At 41.9% G+C, this 21,859-nt stretch overlaps 1 protein-coding gene across 1 annotated transcript in view; it reads left to right on the top strand.

The window, feature by feature from the left end:
- Nucleotides 1–21,859, top strand: part of MLIP (muscular LMNA interacting protein) — a 131,775-nt gene that overhangs the window by 11,410 nt on the left and 98,506 nt on the right. The window contains 2 exon segments of the mRNA XM_068960982.1: nucleotides 1,207–1,599; nucleotides 20,156–21,706. Of these exon segments, the coding sequence (XP_068817083.1) occupies nucleotides 1,207–1,599; nucleotides 20,156–21,706 (1,944 nt within the window).

Raw genomic sequence — 21,859 nt, 5'->3', positions numbered from 1 at the left:
TCAGCTGAACAGTGTGGTCTGGTGGTATGAATCTGACTCCAAGTTCATCAATGATTTGATTATTCTATCTTCACTCACACAACACATAGTACATATTAGCAAACATTAAATTGGTAATAGTTGACATTTAGTTTATTTTGGTTTATTCATATCTTTTTATTTTGAAATAATGTTAGATTTAGAGAAATGTTGCAAAAAAAAAAAAGAGAGAGAGAGATTAGTATCATTGTTTTCCAGGTGGCTCAGTGATAAGGAATCTACCTGCCAACCAAGAGATGAGGGTTTGATCCCTGGGTCAGGAAGATCCCCTGGAAAAGGAAATGGCAACCCACTCCAGCATCCTTGCCTGGGAAATTCCATGGACAGAGGAGCCTGACAGGCTACAGCTCATATGGTTGCAAAGAGTCTGACACAACTTAGCAACTAACACCACCACCAACAATGCTTATCAAAACCAAGGAAATTAGTATTGGGTCATAGTCTTGGTGTACATTGCTGGTACCATTTTAGAAAAAAGATGCTTTGGTAACATGAGAAAACTATCTAATTCCTGGTCTTGTAAACCTCCTATGTGTTCATAGAAAACTGAATGGGGGAATATTTAGGATTGTAAATCAAAAATAAACTAACAGTAGAAAACACTTTATGCTAAAAATATCTATCTTTTTGATGTCCTATTCATGAGTTCTTCCCATAGGCTTGGACTATTTTGTCTGAGTTATCTGCATTTTGTTCCAATTTTGTTTTTCTTCTTAGATTTTTAGAGGAATGCATGTTATCTTAGAACCTTTCAATGGGATTTCATTTCCACCTCCAGCTTATGCAGGCTATACAAGTTTTGCTTGACTATTAACTAAAAGCCCATGACTGACCAGTTCCCATTTGTTTTGTGAATGTCTTTAAGGAAAACATTGCCCTCATCCTCTCTTTCTAAAAAGTCATATCAAAATTTATTTGAAAGCATTTTTGTTTGTTGACGTTAATTCCAAGTCCTAAATTACTTAGGTTTGGACCATGACATACAAATGAGTTATTAAAAGTAAGCCATCAACCCAAACTCTCCTATGCCAACTTGATTTGGGGGTATATTTGTAAAACCTTTTGTCCTTGAAGAATATACGCAGGTTAAGTGTTTAAGAGTCCATGTAGAAAAGAAGCATTTATAAAAGCAACATCAACTCTTTTCTGTTTCTCCATTTATTGCAGTTTGATTCCAGTGAGTACTTGACCTTGAATGTTGGGCGCCAACAGGAGAGAGAACGAGGAGCCCTGACTTGTCCTTCAGAGGTTGAGGACAAGGCTTCCCAAGGAAAGGAATTTAAAGAGAAGAAACCTCAAGGAATGCAGCAAAGTGACCTCTTCAAAGCGGAATATGTCTTTATCGTGGACTCTGAGGGGGAGGAGGAAGCCCCGGGCAGAAAAGGTGACCAGGGACCCCCGGTGGGGACAGGGCCCCCGGCTGCTCGGCCCTCGTCTCTCGCCATCTCCTCCAGTCTGGCCTCTGATGCGGTGCGCCCCAAAACGCGAGGGGCGGACCTCCAGGCCCCGTCACATCCTGAACGGCCTCAGGCAATGGCTCCTCCACAAAGACACGGGCAGGTAGGTTCCTCTTCTTGTCAGTAAGAAAAAAATGTGTCATATTCCTTGTCTGCAAAGGCCTCCTGTTTACTGAAGGCATTGAGGCATACAAAACTCTCAAGGGAAAAAAACTTTAAAAAACTAAAATCCCAAGATCACAAATCATCACAGTGTAAATGAAGATAATAAATTCCTAAGGATCATATAAATTATACTGTGAATTGGTTGAAGAGAACAAGTAAAATGCTTAGCTGGAGTGGATTTGGGTGAATATTAACTCTTCCTTTTGAAAATGCTTGAATAAGCTCAGTAAAGGGAATTTCTTAGAGTGTTTGTTGGGCTGGGTGCATCAAGAAGCACATTTCAAGGATGAGATGTGATATGGCATGTAGGTACGTGACTTTTTAACTAGTAAAAGAGGAGTCAAAGGATACACTAGGAATAAGAGTCTATAAGGAAAATCGTTTCCTTCTCTGTGTCTTAAGAGAAATATTGACTGTGTTCCTGGAAACCACCATAACCAGGGCTGGCCTCAGTGAACTGGAAGGAAGGTAGGCAGTTCAGTTGCTCAGTTGTGTCCGACTCTGCAACCCCATGAACCACAGCACACTAGGCCTCCCTGTCCATCACCAACTCCTGGAACTTACTCAAACTCATGTCCATTGAGTCAGTGATGCCATCCAACCATCTCATGTCTGTCATCCCCTTCTCCTCCTGTTTTCAATCTTTCCCAGCATCAGGGTCTTTTCCAGTGAGTCTGTTCTTTACATAAAGTGGCCAGAGTATTGGAGTTCCAGCTTCAACATCAGTCCTTCCAATGAACACCCAGGATTGGTCTCCTTTAGGATGGACTGGTTGGATCTCCTTGCAGTCCAAGGGACTCTCGAGTCTCCTCCAACACCACAGTTGAAAAGCATCAATTCTTCGGCGCTCAGCTTTCTCTGTAGTCCAACTCTCACATCCATGCGTGATACTGGAAAAACCATAGCTTTGACTAGATGGACCTTTGTTGCCAAAGTAATACCTCTGCTTTTTCATAAGCTGTCTAGCTTAGTTGTAGCTTTTCTTCCAAGAGTAAGCATTTTTTAATTTCATGGCTGCAGTCACCATCTGCAGTGATTTTGGAGCCCCCAAAATAAAGTCCATCACTGTTTCCATTGTTTCCCCATCTATTTGCCATGAAGTGATGGGACCAGATGCCATGATCTTAGTTTTCTGAATGTTGAGTTTTAAGCCCACTTTTTCACTCTCTTTCACTTTCATCAAGAGGCTCTTCAGTTCTTCTTCGCTCTCTGCCATAAGGATGGTGTCATCTGCATATCTGAGGTTATTGATATTTCTCCTGGCAATCTTGTGCTTATGATTCCAGCTTGTGTTCCATCCAGCCTGGCATTTCACATGATGTATTCTTCATATAAGTTAAATAAGCAGGATGACAACACACAGCCTTGAAATACTCTTTTCCCAATTTGGAACCAGTCTGTTGTTCCATGTCTAGTTCTAACTGTTGCTTCTTGACCTGCATACAGATTTCTCAGGAGGGAGGCCAGGTGGTCTGGTATTCCCATCTCTTTAAGAATTTTTCACAGTTTGATCCCACCACAAAATTTAGCAGCAAGATTGAATGGTTCCTTTAAAGTGGAGTGTCTTTGATACAGAAGGAGACCCATTATCTGTGATGGCAGGAAAGAAGGAGGTGGAAGGGGGAATTTTGAAGGGAAAACAAAAATAGAATGACTGGCTATTTGTTGTTAGGAAGTTATCAAAAGACTCTGACAAAGCAGAGAATGTCAGAAATGCAGAGGCTGGCTTGGCTTTGGGAGTGAAAAATGAATCAATGAAGAGCTGTCTGTGACAATGAGCATGAGTCAGTATCATGGTGTCCTGTTTAGAGTCTTCTGAACCAGGTATTTGCAAGCTTCCTAAAGTAGCTGGGAGAACATTTTTATTGGTGAGTTGGCCTTTTGGTACTACTAAGACCTCTGCAAAATTGTAGGGCAGGCATTTTTTAAATCTCTGGTGCCCCATCTTTATTTTTGGAGCCTTCGTTGACTTCCTGATGATGTATTTATGTCACTTAAAGCATCCAGTATCCTCATGGCACCTTTGGGTGATAAAAGATTCTCATTGTGGTACCACTATCCAGCCTATTGGACTAAACATTTATTTCTTCTCGAACTTTATTCTTAGCTAGTTATTGGAAAAATTCTAATGATTTAATTAAACATATTCTCAGTAAGTAGCTGCTGCTGCTGCTGCTGCTAAGTCACTTCAGTCGTGTCCGACTCTGTGCGACCCCATAGATGGAAGCCCACCAGGCTCCCCCGTCCCTGGGATTCTCCAGGCAAGAACACTGGAGTCAGTTGCCATTTCCTTCTCCAATGCATGAAAGTGAAAAGTGAAAGTGAAGTTGCTCAGTCGTGTCCAACTCTTAGCGACCCCATGGACTGCAGCCCACCAGGCTCCTCCATCCATGGGATTTTCCAGGCAAGAGTACTGGAGTGGGGTGCCATTGCCTTCTCCACTCAGTAAGTAGAGATAGGCTTAAACATTTCTTTCTTGCCTTAGAAAAGATGATGAAAGAAGCAAGTTGATGACGTAGAGGCTTCCATAGGGGAGAGTAGTTTAATGTGGACTTTTGAAGAGCACATAAACATGATGATACCAAATATAAATAAGATAAATAAGGAAAAACATTCTTAATGAAGCGATGTTTAGATTTTTAATTTATCCTTTTCCTCAACTACTGTATTTTTATTGCTGAGTTGGTCATTTATTTTGTTTTTATGTTACCTAATATATAGAGGGCAAACTAGAGACGAAAACACATTTGGGATCTTTTGCAGGGGGCCAAAATAAGTTAGTTAAAAGTAGGTTACAGTTATCAAAGCTCCAAATGAAAAGGCATACATAGCTCAGCCTAATTCATTAGTGGTGGCTGAGTGTTATGATTACTACAGGTGGAGGAAACCTGGGTCCTAAAGTGTTTGTGAATAGCCATTGTCTTGGATTCCATTTCCTATAATTATCCATTGGAGTGATGAATAGTAGATTATCATGAAATAAAAATAAGATGACTGTTACTGACAATATAAACTAAACAGAAGAGGCCAGAGCATCAGAGAAGGCAGTCTGAGAAGTTGAATGTAGCCAGTGTGTGTTAGTGGTAGTTGCTCAGTTGTGTCCAACTCTTTGTGACCCCATGGACTATAGCACATCAGGCTCCTCTGTCCATGGAATTTTTCAGGCAAGAATACTGGAATGAGTTGCCATTCCTTTCTCCAGGGAATCTTCCTGACCTAGGGACTGAACCCAGGTTTCCTTCATTGCAGGCAGATTCTTTGCTATCTAAGCTACCAGAGAAGCCAGTGTAGCCAGTGGTGGTTTAGTCACTCAGTTGTGTCCACTCTTACGACTCCATGGGGTTTAGCCCACCAGGCTCCTCTGTCCATGGGGACTCTCCAGGCAAGAATACTGGAGTGGGTTGCCATACCCTTTTCCAGGGGATCCTCCCAACCCGGGAATCGAACCCAGGTCTCCTACACTGAGGCAGATTCTTTACCGACTGAGCTCTGAGGGATGCCCAGTGTAGCCAGTAGTTGCAGCTTAATGTAAAAAGCCTAAAGATTATCCCATGATTAGATTACCTGATGCCAACAACATCAGTTTTTCAATCAGAGAGGCAGTTGATTAAGTCTATTTCTGGTCTACTTGGTAAAAATGAATCCGTGTATTGTGTAATTTATGAAGTTATTCCTAAAAATACGTACTTAATGCCTAGTGTGGCCTTTAACCTATTACCTAGCCTTGATGTCATTTTCTATCCGCATCTAGAGCTTCTCTTCTTCAGCACTCCCGAACTGTCATCAGTACACGCATCACACCCTTGACCCTTGACCCTTGACCCTTCTGTGTGTGATGCTGCTCTCTTCCCAGCCCATGCTCATGTAACCTCAGCTACCTGACACCCTAAGCCGGGCCCAAGCAGCACCTTTTCCAAGAGACGTTCCCTTTGAAGAGGATTTAGTTTCTTTCCTACATCTTTGTAATTTTCCTGGTAGTTTGTAGTATTTTTAGAAAATCTCCAATATAATTCCTTTTCACCTGATTCTAATAATGGATTTTATTTTTCTTGCTAGACTGAGAACAATTTGAAGTCAAGGGAAAGTCTGTCTCTTGTTCATTTTTGTATCTGTAGCACTTTCTGGAGTGTCTTGCATATACATGAAGTTCAAATGGTGTATAGAAAACAGAAATATTTCAAAGTTCATATCTTTGAAGTCCTTGCTCAGATATTAACTCCTTTATGAAGCCCGCTTTGATTCCTTCAGTGAAAGCAAGCGCTCCTTCAAGATAATTCTAGTAGCTTTTTCTGTACATCTTCTATAACAATGATCCTATTGCAATGTGTATGTAACTATTTAGGTTCATGCCTTATCTTGCCTAGCAGATTGTAAAGTGTTTAAAAGGCACGTTCACCTTGAATCCATTTTTATTAAGCACTTTGTTCCCTACAGTGGCTACTGTATCACCTTGAACATGGTCAGTGTAAGTATTGGGTTGAGTGTATTTTGTGTTCCAGATATGTCTGCTGAAGTGGCATGTTTTTTAGGTAAAAGTCCTTCATGTTATCCATTCATCTGTCGATGGGCATCTAGATTGCGTCCATGTCCTAGCTATTGTAAATAGTGCTGCAATGAATGGGATACATGTATCTTTTTCATTTTCGGTTTCTTCAGGGTATATGCCTAGGAGTGGGATTGCTGGGTCATATGGTGGTTTCACTCCTAGTTCGTTAAGGAAGTGGTACATATACACAATGGAATATCACTCAGCCACAAAAGGAACATATTTGAGTCAGTTCTGGTGAGGTGGATGAACCTCGAACCTATTATACAGAGTGAAGTGAGTCAGAAAGAGAAAGATAACTATCATATTCTAACGTACATATACAGAATCTAGAAAAATGGCTGTGAAGAATTTATTTACAGGGCAGCAATGGAGAAACACCCATAGAGAATAGACTTATGGACTTGGGGAGAGGGGAGGAGTGGGTGAGATGCATGCAGAGTAACATGGAAACTTATATTACCATATGTAATGTAAATAGCCAACGGGAATTTGCTGTATGGATCAGGAAACTCAAGGGCTTCCCTGGTGGCTCAGCTGTTAAAGAATCCGCCTGCAATTCAGGAGACCTGAGTTTGGTCCCTGGGTTGGGAAGATCCCCTGGAGAAGGGATAGGCTACCCACTCCAGTGTTCTGGCCTGGAGAATTCCGTGGACTATATAGTCCCTGGGGTCACAAAGAGTCGGGCATGACTGAGAAGCTTTCACTTTCACTCTCAGGAAACTCAAACAGGGGCTCTGTGTCAACCTAGAGGGGTGGGATGGGGAGGGAGATGGGAGGGAGGTTCAAAGGGAGGAAATATATGTATACCTATGGCTGATTCACGTTGAGGTTTGACAGAAAACAACAAAATTCTGTAAAGCAATTATTCCTCAATAAAAAATAAAAGTACATTATGTTAAAAATCATTAAAGACAGTAATTTTAAAGCATTAAGTCAAAAGTAAAAAAGTTATATCTGCAGTTGAATCAAAATCCTCTCAAATAAAATTCAGAATGATTTTGAAAGTTAATTTCTTGAATGTTGGTGTACACTTCTGAGAATGTCTTAGCCAGGGATAGGATTAGACTTAAAAGGAGAGGTGAATATGGATACATGAAAACAGAGTGATTTATCTGAAAATCCTGTGATAAATCTGGAGCAAAGACAGTGACCATGGGAACAAAAAGAGGGACTGAATTTGCTCCTTGACAATACATGGAGAAAAATAAACAATGAATGAAATTTGTAACCAAGGACATTGAATGAATGCTGGCATTAATGAGAAAAGAATAACAGGTCTAGGGAGGGGATAGGAAGAGATGAGACATCTGATGTTGAATTTGAGATGCCTGATGGTACAGCATGATGCTATCTAGAAAGAGGCTGGGAATACTAATATGAGTCTGGACATGGAAGGAAGATGGGAGACTGGAGGTATTTGCCACATAAGCCGAAGCTATGAGAATGGAATTGTTTAGTCATGGAAAGAATGCTGCCCTGGAAGACACAGGGTACAAGATAGGACGCAGTAAAGTATCCAGAACCTGTGAAAGATGAGAAGCAAAGAAGGAGGCTGAGAGGGAACCGACAAAGTTGGAGAGGGGGTTTCATGCAGGGAAAGCGAAAGAGGCTTTCAACAAAAAAATTATAAACAGGGCCAAGATAGCAAAATATACAAACATGAATTAATCAGTAATTTTAAGGTACCTCAATAATGTTTTCTTTATTAAGCTCAAGTGAATCTGGTATCAATTACATCCATTTGGGAACACGGAATACCAATCTGTGAAAGAACATTCTGGCAGCAGGGCATGTTTTCAGCACGAACATGGGATTGTCACACAGGAAACACATGGTTCTCTCCCTTTGATGTCAGGAGACCGCCTGAAGCAGGCAGCTTTCCTTGCCAACTCTGTCCTTTTGAATTTTCTAGCTGCTTGCCAGATTTTCTTACTGTGCAGCAGCAAGTAATTCTGCCAACTGGGACAGTCAGGTTAATATTTGCTCCTGATTGATTTAGAGCAGATTAGAAGCTAAGAGATCATGAGGGCAAGATCAAAGGGAAGGGAAAGATCAGAAAGCCTTTTGCTGATAGAACTGGAGGTGAAGCCCCTAGGGGCCCCTATGGGAAGGTGTGGCCCCTGCAAGGAAAGGAGGGGCTTTCTCTTCTTTGATTACTAGTAAAACTAGAAGATTTGTGGGGATGGAGGCAGGCATGTGAGGGTCTGACCTGGCCACTGTCTCAGTCTGGAAGATGGGACCCCTTCTGCTGCCTCAGGTGCAAGCCTAGAGCCTCGTCCCAGTCACCTGTTTGGACACACACCTCCCCTGGGAGTGGGGATGAGGTTGTCCAGCATCTGACCAGCTCTTCTCTGAAGGGCTGCCTGCTGCCTTCTATTCAAATATTATTCTAGAACATGGTTTATGAAAAAACTTGTAACAATGGAAAATATTATAAATATAATGCAAGTCAAATAAAATACAGAACAAAGCCAAATAAAGTAGGGCCCTCCAAGTCCAATAAATATAGACATTTATAGGAGTAGACAATTCCTATATATATAGGAAGTCATTGGATAACCTTGATGGGAACAGTGTGAGTGGGGTGATGGGCAGACATCAAGCTGAAGAGTGGATAAGTGGAGAGGAAAGGGGGGGTCATGCTTTGGAGAGATAGTATGAAAAAGCGAAAACGAGACAGGCAACTTATAGTCATGCCCATCTGGATAGTGACTTGAAATCGTAAACGTTAGTGTCCTCCTTTGAAGAATGGAGTGATTCTATCAGCCTTCCTTGTGAGGATTGAATGCGATCATCTGTGTAGGCTAGAATAGTTCCCAGCCCATGGTACATTCTCAGGAATGACTCACTGTATTTAAAAAAGTTAGAAATGGCAGTGTGTTTGGGGGCATAGCGTAAGGAACATGGGTGGAGGGAAATTTTTTAGAAATTGGTTCAAACACAGTTTGGATGTCAGAATTTAAGAAAGGACATGAAGTGTAAGATCAGAAGAACTAATGGTGGTCAAACAGAGGAGGTTCTTATAACAAATTCTGGGAAATTTGGACATTGGCACACATATTATTGTAATTAAGAGACTGGATTTCAGGGGTCTGTGGAAAAGAGAGTCTGGAAAATCATTTGGACAGGCATTATATATAGAAACCTTTCTTATAGTCCGAGGCCTTTATTTTACACTGAAATACCCTCTTCGTACCGGCACATTATGTCAGCATGGCCTTTCTATGTCTCTCTTACCCCAGTAGATTTCTGAGCCATGTGAAGACAAAAAATCTGCTCACCTTCTTACCCCTATCACCTAACCCCTATGCCTGGGACGCTATAGGTGCTTAGAAAGTGTCTGATGAATGAATGAATGATCCTCCTTTTCCCATGACCCTGATCTCTGGCCTTCCTCAACCCACTGGACATTTATTTCTTCATTCCTGCAAGAAGGTAACATGCCAGGCATTAGACACTAGGGAAGTAAACTTAAAAAACAAAACAAAACAAAACGTAGTACCTGCCTTCAAGGGGCTTGGAAAACAGGTGCAACCTGAAAACGATGACAATGAAAGGTGATATATTCAAGGGAGAGGGACACATCTCGAGGTGGGAGGCCTAGATTGGCCTGGACTACCGGGAAGGGTTCACATTCGTCTGCGTTGAAACGTGAAAGATGAGCCAAAGTATTCTTGGCCGACCACCGTTCCAGGCTGTGGAGACAGCCAGGGAAGTACTGACATGCAAGGAGAGGGTAGAAATAGAAGGCACTAAGAGCTCATCAGATATCCTAGGAAATACACTAGGAGAGTGATGAAATACAGGCCACAGATAAACAGTTTTAAAAAAGAGGACAAGATTGGAAGCCAGATTCTGCAGAGAAATCAGAAGAGATAAGGGATTCAAGTGACTGTGGAGCTTAAGGGAAAAAATAAACCATTGTAAACATTGCTGATGGCAGATTCTGTGGAAGCATGGGGTAAAAGCTGTTAAGAATCAGGGGGAAAGTATTACATTTTTATTGTTGCATAACAGATTATCATAAATTTAGTGGCTTAAAAAAAACACCTATTTATTTTCTCCAGATTTTTGTAGATCTGAGGTCTGGGCAAAGCTGAGCTGGGTCTTACAAGTTTGAAACCAAGATGTCAAGTTCATCTCATCTTCAAGCTTTTCTAGGGAAGGGTCTGCCTCCAAACTCCCCTGTGTTGTTGGCATTCCCTTGAGGATGTAGAATTCATGGCAGCTTGCTTCATAAAGCTGGCAATAGAGAGAGTTTATTACTTTGATTGCTAGCACTTGGAACCTCTTTTAAAGGGCCCACTTGATTAGTATTACCAAGTCCAAGCTCATACTCCTTGCAATATGTCAGGTCCATAAATTGAGAGAAAAGTTAATGGGACATGAACTAGCAACTTTATTCAGAAAGGTCGTGGTGGAGAGTTCTGACAAAATGTGGTCCACTTTAGAAAGGAATGGCAAACCATTTCATATTATTGCCTTGAGAACCCCATGAACAGCATGAAAGGCAAAAAGATATGACACTGAAAGATGAACTCCCCAGGTCGGTAGGTGCCCAGTATGCTACTGGAGGAGAGGGGAGAAACAACTCCAGCAAGAATGAAGAGACGGAGCCAAAGTGAAAACAACGCCCGGTTGTGGATGTGACTGGTGATAGAAGTGAAGTCTGATGCTGTAAAGAGCAATATTGCATAAGAACCAGAAATGTTAGGTCCATGAATCAAGGTAAATTGGAAGTGGTCAAACAGGAGATGGCAAGAGTGAATGTCAACATTTTAGGTATCGGTGAACTAAAATGGATTGGGATGGATGAATTTAATTCAGATGACCATTATATCTACTACTGCAGGCAAGAATCCCTTAGAAGAAATGGAGTAGCTCTCATAGTCAACAAAAGAGCCTGAAATGCAGTACTTGGGTGCAGTCTCAAAAACAGCAGAATGATCTGTGTTCATTTCCAAGGCAAACCATTCAATATCACAGTAATCCAAGGCTATGCCCTGACCAGTAATGCTGAAGAAGCTGAAGTCGAACAGTTCTATGAAGACCTACACGACCTTCTAGAACTAACATCAAAGAAACAAAAAAAAGATGTCCTTTTCATCATAGGGAACTGGAATACAAAAGTAGGAAGTCAAGAGATACCTGGTGTAACAGGCAAGTTTGGCCTTGCAGTACAAAATGAAGCAGGGCAAAGGCTAACAGAGTTTTGCCAGGAGAATGTACTGCTCATACAAATGCAGAGGTCATAGCAAACACCTCTTCCAACAACACAAGATATGACTCTGCACATGGACAGCACCAGACAGTCAACACCAAAATCAGATTGATTATGTTCTTTGCAGCCAAAGATGGAAAAGCTCTCTACAGTCAGCAAAAACAAGCCTGGGAGCTGACCGTGGCTCAGAGAATGAACTCCTTATTGCCAAATCCAGACTTAAATTGAAGAAAGTTCAGGTATGACCTAAATCAAACCCCCTACAATTATACAGTGGAAGTGACAAATAGATTCAAGGGGTTAGATATGATAGAGTGCCTGAAGAGCGATGAATGGAGGTTCATAACACTGTGAGTGAAACCATCCCCAAGAGGAAGAAATGCAAAAAAGGCAAAATGGCCGTCTGAGGAAGCCTTACAAATAGCTGAGAAAACAAGAGAAATGAAAAGCAAAGGAGAAAAAGAAAGGTATATCCATCTGAGTGAAGAGTTCCAAAAATAGCAAGGAGAGATAAGAAAGCCCTCCTCAGTGACGGATGCAAAGAAAGATAGGAAAACAGTATAATAGGAAGGACTAAAGATCTCTTCAAGAAAATTAGAGATAACAAGGGGACATTTCAGGCAAAGATGGGCACAATAAAGGACAGAAATGGTATGGGCTGAACAGAAGCAGAAGATATTAAGAAGAGGTGGCAAGAATACACAGAAGAACTATACAAAAAATATCTTCATGACCCAGATAATCACGATGGTCTGATCACTCACCTAGAGCCAGACATCCTGGAATGTGAAGTCAAGCGGGTCTTAGGAACATCACTACAAATAAAGCTAGTGGAGGTGATGGCATTCCAGTTGAGCTGTTTCAAATCCTAAAAGATGATGCTGTGAAAGTGCTGCACTCAATACGCAAACAAATTTGAAAAACTCGGTAGTGGCCACAGGTCTGGAAAAGGTCAGTTTTTATTCCAATCTCAAAGAAAGGCAATGCTAAAGAATGCTCAAACTACCTCACAGTTGCACTCATGACACACGCTAGTGAAGTAATGCTCAAAATTCTCCAAGCCAGGCTTCAACAGTACTGAGTTTAACTGAGAATTTCCAGATGTTCAAGCTGGATTTAGAAAAGACAGAGGAACCAGAGATCAAATTGCCAACATCCGTTGGATCATCGAAAAAGCAAGAGAGTTCCAGAAAAACATCTACTTCTGCTTTATTCACTATGCCAAAGCCTTTGACTGTGTGGATCACAACAAACTGGAAAATTCTGAAAGAGATGGGAATACCAGACCACCTTTCCTGCCTGAGAAACCTATATGCCGGTCAGGAAGCAACAGTTAGCACCAGACATGAAACAATGGAATGGTTCCAAATTGGGAAGAGTACATCAAGGCTATAAATTGTCACCCTGCTTATTTAACTTACATGCAGAGTACATCATGTGAATTGCCAGACTGGACGAAGCACAAGCTGGAATCAAAATTGCCAGGAGAAATACCAATAACCTCAGATATGCAAATGACACCACCCTAATGGAAGAAAGTGAAGAGGAACTAAAGAGCCTCTTGATGAAAGTGAAAGAGCAGAGTGGAAAAGCTGGCTTAAAACTCAACATTCAAAAAGCTAAGATCATGGCATCTGGTCCCATCACTTCATGGCAAATAGATGAGGAAACAATGGACGGCTCCAAAATCACTGCAGGTTGTGACTGCAGCCATGAAATTAAAAGACATTTGCTTCTTGGAAGAAAAGCTAAGACCAAGCTAGACAGCATGTTACAAAGCAGAGACATTACTTTGCCAACAAATGTCCATCTAGTCAAAGTTATGGTTTTTCCAGTAGTCGTGTATGGATATGAGAGTTGCGCCATAAAGAAAGCTGAGTGCTGAAGAGTTGATGCTTTTGAACTCTGGTGTTGGAGAAGACTCTTGGGAGTCCCTTGGACTGCAAGGAAATCCAACCAGTCCATCCTAAGTGAAATAATTCCTGGATATTCTTTGGAAGGAGCAGAAGCTCCAACACTTCGACCACCTGATGCAAAGAACTGCCTCATTGGTAAAGACTCTGATGCTGAGAAATATTGAAGGCAGGCAGAGAAGGGGACTACAGAGGATGAGATGGTTGGATGGCATCACTGACTTGGTGGACGTGCGTTTGAGCAAGCTGCAGGAGTTGGTGATGGACAGAGAATCCTGGCATGCTATAGTCCATGGGGTCGCAAAGAGTGAAAGACAACTGAACAACTAAACTGAACTGAACTGAGCTGACCAAAAAGATGGCAAGCCACTGTTCCAAGGAACTGTCTTCCGCAAGTTAATATTCAGTTTTTTTTTAATCGATACTAAAAAGGAAGGAAATGTGGTTAGTTGTTGCAAACTTCTTGGTGTTGGAATCCTTTGTTCTTGCAGCTGTCCATATAGGTCAGGTCATGATGTTCCTATAAACTGCCAACAAGATAGATGTTATTCTCTGTTCCACAACTTTTTATCTCTATAAGAATGGGAAAGTGTTATGCCTTTAAAGTTAAGAGCCTTGAGAATGGGCTCTCCTGTATATTTCCGGCTATTGGCAATATATTGTAGCATAAGCAATAGAATACAAAGGGTAAAGTTAAAGAAACAGGTTGCCCTATTGCATCAGGGGATGCCTACTCAGGAGTATCTCCTGTTTGATTAAGTTAAAGTCACCTGATTAGGAACTTTAAATGCATCTGAAAAATCCTTTGCCAGGTTCAATTAGCTAGAAGCAAGTCACAGTTTCCATCTATAATTAAGGGGGGATTATGAAGGCAGTGGATGAGGGCTTCTGTGGGAAGTTACTTTAGGGTTTGTTGGCCACAAGAAATAAGGAAATCAACACAAAGATATAGATTCAGATGTGACTCAGAATAAAGCTCTGTGGACCTGTGAATAGGGTGTTTATGGATGCCACAGGACTTGGTGCGTGTATGTGCACGTGCTTTTATCAGTTAGCTTTTGCTGCTTGATGAACTGTGCCAAAATTGTGTTTTCAAACAGCAACCATTTATTTAGCTAAAAAGATGTATAGATCAACAGTTTGTGTTTAGCTGGGTGGTTCTACAGATCTGGGTCAGACTCAGGTGATCTTTGCTGTGGATCTTGATGTGCCTGCAGTTGGCTTCTGGGTCAGCTGCTGGCTGGTTAACTAAGATGTGGTCTTGTAGTTCTTGCAGTGAGGAATTGGGCTCATTTACATCAAGGTGGTGCTGTCCACTCAGCAAGCACCAATCCACAAGTGCTTTTCAATTCAGTATGTCTTATATTACATTTGCTAATGACCCACTGGTCAAAACAAGTCATATGGCCAGTTGAGTTAAAGGGTGAGTGAAGAAAAGGACTTTGCCTTTCTTATAAAAAGAGTAGAAAAATGTGGGTATTTTTACAGTCCACTACATGATAGTCATTACTTTTTAAAGATTGTAAGTATTCTGCTTTTAGGATGAGTGAATCAGTAAAAAAAAAAAAAAAAAAAAGAAAAGATGGATATGTAGCTTATGGAGGGCAGGGGACTGATGAAATGGTATCCCTGAGAAAACAAAAGCTGCTGGAATGCAGAGCACAGTGGGGAATTTGCATTTTGAAAAGGGAAAGTCCATTATGTTTCCATAGAATGAATGAAAGGGGTGAAAGGAAGTTCTAGAAAAATTTGATTTTCCTGGTAATCTCAATTTTCCTTCGATAAAAATAACCTAGGTCATCTATTGAATACAGTGAGGGTGGTGTTGGGAAAAGGGTTTGTGGAGAGTGTTATCTTTGTTGAAGGCTGTTGTTTAGAACAGGAGAGGAAGCTGAGGTCAAAACATAAGAGAGGGAAAAAATCCCAAACAGTCCACACCAAAGGTGCGTGGCACACAGCCCTGCTGAGATTTAAAGAGCTTACGTTTATGTTGGTGCCCATCCACCAGCGCACGGGTGAACTAGAGATAGGGACCCCCTCTGCCTCATTCAGGAATTCCCCCTCATTTCTCATTCTCAGTTGATACGCTTATGCAGGACAAACTCATAAATAAGTGCAGTGGCCCTGCCAATCGACAGGATTATGTTAGGTTTTTTAAAATAGTACCTTTAGGTGAACTAGATCTAGGAGCGTAAGGACAGTTGGTGGAACTGATTTAAGAACAACAGCTTGCCAAGTGGCTCTGCAAAAGAACAAGACAGAATGTTGACAGTGCTTGCAAAAGGTTGCGATTGAAAAAGTAATTTTAAAACCTAAAATGCAAACTAGCAGGGGTTGAGGGAGATGAGACTGGGTCATAAGAGAAGGGCTGTGTTGTGAAGGAGCAATCGGTTCATGGTAGATATGGGGAAGTGTTGATGACGCTATGAATGTCCGTCCCTGAGAAGAGGACAGAGTAGTAGGTGTGTTGGGAGACCTAGCTGTTATGATCTAAGGACTGCATCTGAGGACATGGGGGAATCAGAAGTTTCTGCCTTGCATGACTGTATCGATTGAGGGGAAAGAGTACTGTTAGGTAAAAGACGACCAGGACACCGAAAGAGTGTCTAACAGGCTTTAATGGGAAAGTACTCCTGGGCGGGGTTCCCGCACCCAAAGGAGGCAGGTCGAGGAAGTCCGCGCCGGGGACTGTGTTGGGGGTGGTTTTTATAGGTTCGTTGCCAGGGATGGTCAGGCTAGATGGACGGGGGTTCGGATAGGTCATCGCGGGCTGACAGGTCCTTCTACGTGGCTGGGGTAGGGTGGCTGTAGCTGGCGAAGTGTGCTGTCACTGGTCCTCGGGATCTGGGAGTCTTCTTCCGTTCGGGACTTCTCCTGCCGGCGGGAGGGAGAGGAGGGGCGGCCCATCATGCCCCCTGGGGGTCCGGCCTTACAAGTACAACTATATGTAGGGACCAACCTTGTTCAAATCTTCGTAGCTATTCAGAACATCAGGCAGCAGATCAGACACTCTGGCTTTGAGTCTGATATTTCAGAATCCATGGACACACTGGGAAAAAACTGAATATACACAGAAGCAGTTAATTTTGTTAATTTTTATTGAAGCATTGTTTACAATGGTGTGTTAATTTCTGGAGTACAACAAAATGATTCAATTATACACACACACACGTGTATATATATACATTTTTTCAAATTCTTCTCCTTTTTGGTTTATCATAGGATACTGAATATAGTTCTCTGTGCTGTAGAGTTGGATCCTGTTTATCCATCCTACCTGTGATAGTTTGTATCTGCGAAGCCCAGTCTCCCACTCGTCTCTCCCCCAAACCTTTCTCCTCTGGCATCCGCAAGTCTGTTTTCTATGTCTGGAGTCTGTTTCTGTTTTGAAGTTAGGCTCACGTGTGTCGTATGTTAGATTCCACATGTAAGGGATACCAGATGGTATTATCTTTCTTTTTCTGTCTCTCTTTGCTTAGTATGATAATCTCTAGTTGCATCCATGCTGCTGCAGATGGTGTTATTTCATTCTTTTTTACGGTTGAGCAGTATTCCATTTTATATATGTATCATTTATCCATTCATCTGTTGAAGGACATTTAGGTTGTTTCCATATGTTGGTTATTGTGAATAGTGCTGAGAAACAGTTAATTTTAGACTTACTAAAATGACAAGGCAGCTCTATTACAGAGATTGGTTGTTCAAATAACTGATGATTTCTATTATGCAGGACCCAAGGGTGGATTTAGGATTAACATCATCCCCCTGATGAGAGCAGAACATTGCAAGCAATCCTCTGTTATGTAGATTATTGTGAATGTATTCAGAGCTCAGGATAGTTTTTCTAGGAGAAAGCTTTGAAAGTGATTTTGAAGGAAGTGTATGGTGAGGGGGTCTCAAGGAATCAGAAGAGATCTGGGGATGAGAGAACATGGTCAGCGGTGTTTTTAGAGAAGTTTTACCCCAGGGATGGGGGAGCCTGGTGGGCTGCTGTCTATGGGGTCGCACAGTCGGGCACGACTGAAGCGACTTAGCAGCAGCAGCAGCAGCAACAAAGGTGAGGTTAGAAAATAAATGGAGGAGAAGACAGAGAACAGGCTTGAGAGAGAAGGAATTAGTGCATCAGTAACAAACCTAGAGAACAGAACAGAGGGTATTAATGGGAGAGGATGAAGGGGTTGAAATAATTTGCAGGCATCTTCAGTTCAGTTCAGTTCAGTTCACTCGCTCAGTCGTGTCCGACTCTTTGCAACCCCATGAATTGCAGCACGCCAGGCCTCCCTGTCCATCACCAACTCCTGGAGTTCACTCAGACTCGTCCATCGAGTCAGTGATGCCATCCAGCCATCTCATCCTCCGTCGTCCCCTTCTCCTCCTGCCTCCAATCCCTCCCAGCATCAGAGTCTTTTCCAATGAGTCAACTCTTCGCATTAGGTGGCCAAAGTACTGGAGTTTCAGCTTCAGCATCATTCCCTCCAAAGAAATCCCAGGGTGATCTTCTGTATTATCCCCTGTTAGGGGTTTACAGATGAGAGGCAAAATAAGAGGCCTGTTCTGAGTAAGCTGACTAAATTTTGACAGGTATCCATCCTTTCTTTCTGCATAAAATTATTCCTGTCTTTACACCTTTTTTTTTTTTTAAACTGATTAGTAAGAGGAACTCAAGAAATGAATCTTTTTCATTACAAAAGGCCTTCTCCTCTCCTGGGGATTTTATAAGAATATGGTACCACATTTTTATTTTAGTATAAATTAGGATAATATAAAATTAGAAAAATATATTGCAAATGCTTATTAATACATTGATTAGAAAAATATAATAAAAACATTCTTAGACTCTTCAGAATCTTTCTCTTTGAACTTTTCTTAGTTCTTTAGTTTTAGAATTACTCATATTAGGTAAGACAGGACTTCATGAAATAGAATGTTTGGTAATTAGAAGCTATGGTCTTGAGGAAGTTGGAGAGAAGAGTCTTTTCTTCTGAGGAGACCCTCAAAATCACAGTCCTGTGATTCTAACAGGATAATCAGGATGAATTAGTGAGTTTGTTATATAAAATGAATTTATTTGGAAACATGGCTGAAAAGGTAATGGGATTTTTGTGGCTGTGATTAATTAAAATTTTTTTTATACCAAGAGCTATGGCATAACATAAAAAGAGACTCTACATAGTCTTGAAATTTCTTCATTCCTTCTGTGAGAAGAGATCAATCATTGGAAACAGAGAACTTTCACTTACAGCTATCTTATGAGTTGGTTTTATAAACAATGGATAAGCAGAATTGTTTCTAAGTAAAACTTATGTGAGGAGGTTGTTAAACTTTCTATCTCAGTTTTATTGTCTATCTCAGTTTTATTGAATTCTGCTTGATTTTCAATTATCCCTGATTTTCAGATATTCTGGGTTACATGCCAAAATTACTCAAAAATTATTTATGTGGCAAGAATTCTGTGTTGCAAATTTACAAATGAATTTACATATGAAAAGAAAGGAATATTTTGGGTACATTAATTCAGAAACATATAAGTTTTGGATGAGTTGTTTGCATTTATCAGTTTTAAATATTTTTAGGACTCAAAGCTCTGATGTGAAAATCTTTGCATTTGGTCTGATGGGCACCTTTTTAACATGTTAAAAAGCAAAATCAAGAAGTGTCTTTTACTGAGTTTATAAATGAAGCTCTTGCTAAGTTAACTATTATGGTTGTAAGCTTTTCTGATATATACTGCAATATATATAATATTATTACATATTATATATATATACATATATAACTTAATAAATATTTATTAATATTTTTTATAACAGATATTTTCTAAATTCTTTGTTTGGTACAAATATTTTCCTTTCTCTTATGGACTGATAGAGTCCATTCAGTAATTTTGAAAGGAAACTGCTCCTTAAAAGATTTGGCTTTAGAATCATTTATAATTTCAGTACTTGTCTTAAAATACTGGATAACTAAAAAAATAGGACAAGAATACAGATCCCAGTTATTTTATGGGCTCTCCCTAACCACTTTTGGACATTATTTCTTTATTTTCTTTTTATTTGATGTGGATTGGTGAATTGCATTGTTTCAGGCAGACTGCATTTGTAAAGTACTCTGCTTATCTATTCATTCCTTCCAGCATAACTCACATCATTTGTTAACTGTTCATTCTGACAAGTAATTAGGGAAAATATTTTTCATAACCTAAAACTCCATCCCTATTTCACCCTTGGCTTTCATTCTCAATTTATCACTGTATGTTGATGTTGGGTGCTGTATCTTTTGAATTCTGGCTATTATTTTCAGGTTTACAATGTGTAGGAAAAGTCTAAGTTTTTAGAATTTTAAACAAAATGTGTTAAACTTTTGAAATATTGTAATCATTTTTATCATATTATGGTTTATAGTCTTACAATGGAAGAAAAGCTATTTCCTTTTCCAAAGTGCATTTTGAAATTTATATTAATGATGATTTAAATCTTTTCAAATCACCCAATTCCAAAAGAAGATAACTCTTGGATTTTGTCAATGAATTACTTTCCAAAGGGAGACATGCAAATACCCTTTTATATTGATGTTTATTCCAGGGAATAAATGAGATCTAGTGTCTAAGAGTTCACCATTTATTTATATTTTATTTCAAATTCAAAGAAACGCCTCATTAGTAAAACTGAGTTTCTTCCATTTGCGGGGAGGTTTAAGGGCTTCCTTTTGTGTAAACGAATAAGGCTGTTTGCATAAATGCACGAGTGACAAGAATGCCTTGACAGTTTCACAAATGATGTCCTATGACCCTGTCTATTTCTCTTTCCTCTAGTTAACTTCTCCCACTTCCTCTGAGCAGCTTGCCTGTAAACCACCTGCTTTCTCCTTTGTTTCTCCAACTAATCAGAAAACACCACCTGCCCCAGGCGAGCTCGCCGGCGCCTCTGTCCTGGAGGAGTTCCACTCGAGGAGGCTGGATGCCCACGGGGCCCTGGTGGAAGAAACAACCACGTACTTTCAAACTTCCGCTCACTCTGCACCCTTTTTTGCACCGAAGGGCACGTCCTCGACGTCACAGGTCCCCCAACCCGCTCAGTTATCAGGTTCTCCTTCATCCAGTTCAAGCACAGCACAGCAAAACCCGGGGCAGACTTCTGAAGTCCTCAAGAAGACGGTCAACTCGAACGTCCTTAGTCCCAAAGAGAGTCCGAGAGCCTCTTCACCAGCCTCCGGTGCTTCTCTGAAGCCGAGCGCAGCCTCCTACATCCCCGTCCGCATCGTCACGCACTCGCTCTCGCCGAGTCCCAGAGCTTTCCCCTCCCCTTTCCACGGCTCCTCTTCCACGGTCTGTAGCCAAGCGTCCTCCAGCGCGAGCCTCTCGAGGTCAGGGGTGAAACCCCCGGTGCCCTCCAGGCTTTCCGTCCTCACCGCCATCCTGAAGGCCAGCCCTTCTCCCCAAAGGCCCCTCTCCCCGGCCTCCTGTCCCACCTTCTCTCTCAACTCCCTGGCTTCCTCCACGCTCACGCTTGATCAAAAAGTCAAACAAACCCCACCCACACCTAAGAAATCCCTCTCCAGTTGCTCCCTGCGATCAGGGTCTCCAGAACAAAGGGAAAACCCAGTTTCCGACCTCAGCCAGCCATCCTTCCCCTTTCCTTCTCCCGCCAAAGCTACACCCCCTCCCCAGGCATCGGCCCTTTCTCCCCCCAGACAGGGCGGGAGCAGCTTCGCCTCTGTGATTGTACAGAAAATGCCACCCCCAACTCTGGAGAGCAGCCCGGTGACTTCCCAGCTGCAACCCGGTACCTCCAGCTCTGGGGGTCTGCCTCCCGTCCCGCCAAGCTTTCCTCCCCTGTCTTCCAAAGGCAGGCAGGATGCTGACCCCAGAGGCCCGGGAAAGCCCAGGGATATCTGCTCGCATGCTTCTACATCACCTCCCTCCACATCGTCTTCCGTGTCTCCTCCCACCAACCCGAGGGCCAGGCTCTCCTCACCAGAGAGACGCTACCATCCGTCCCCAGCTCTTTCAAACCTGATAAGCCGATCTAAGAGCGCGCAAGCGCCAGTCTCTGGCCAAGGGCAGACTCCGTCTACTCCACCCCCAGCCCCTGTCTCCAGCTCCAGCTCTGCCTCTCTTCCCCATCTGGGGTCCTCTGCTCTCCCCCTGGCTAATCCTCCCACAAAAGCACACAGGCTCAGTCCCATTGCGCTGCACCCAAATCTTACCCTGCCTTCAAGACTTGGAAAATCCGAAAGCTCTATATCTGACCACAGGTCATCTGTCTCAGCTCCGTCAGCTCCCTTCTCTCTAACAAGAACCAAGGAGCTGAGTTCACCCTGTGCATTGTCCATGTCAGCGGGCCCTGAGAATCAGAAACCCAAGGTATTTCTTTTGCACGTTGCATGGTGCATGCTGCTTTTGAAAACAGAAGAATTTTTTTCCAGGGGAAAATCAATGATTATGATATTCATTCTGCTCCTACAAGGAGGTAGTGCAAGAGGATGTAAGACTTGGTGTAGTTGAATGTGTGGATGA

Source organism: Capricornis sumatraensis, chromosome 22 (genome assembly GCF_032405125.1).
Source record: "Capricornis sumatraensis isolate serow.1 chromosome 22, serow.2, whole genome shotgun sequence".
In the NCBI taxonomy this organism is placed as follows: Eukaryota; Metazoa; Chordata; class Mammalia; order Artiodactyla; family Bovidae; genus Capricornis; species Capricornis sumatraensis.
The sequence above is the reverse complement of the archived record's forward strand: the minus strand, read 5'-3'. Positions and strand labels throughout refer to the sequence as shown.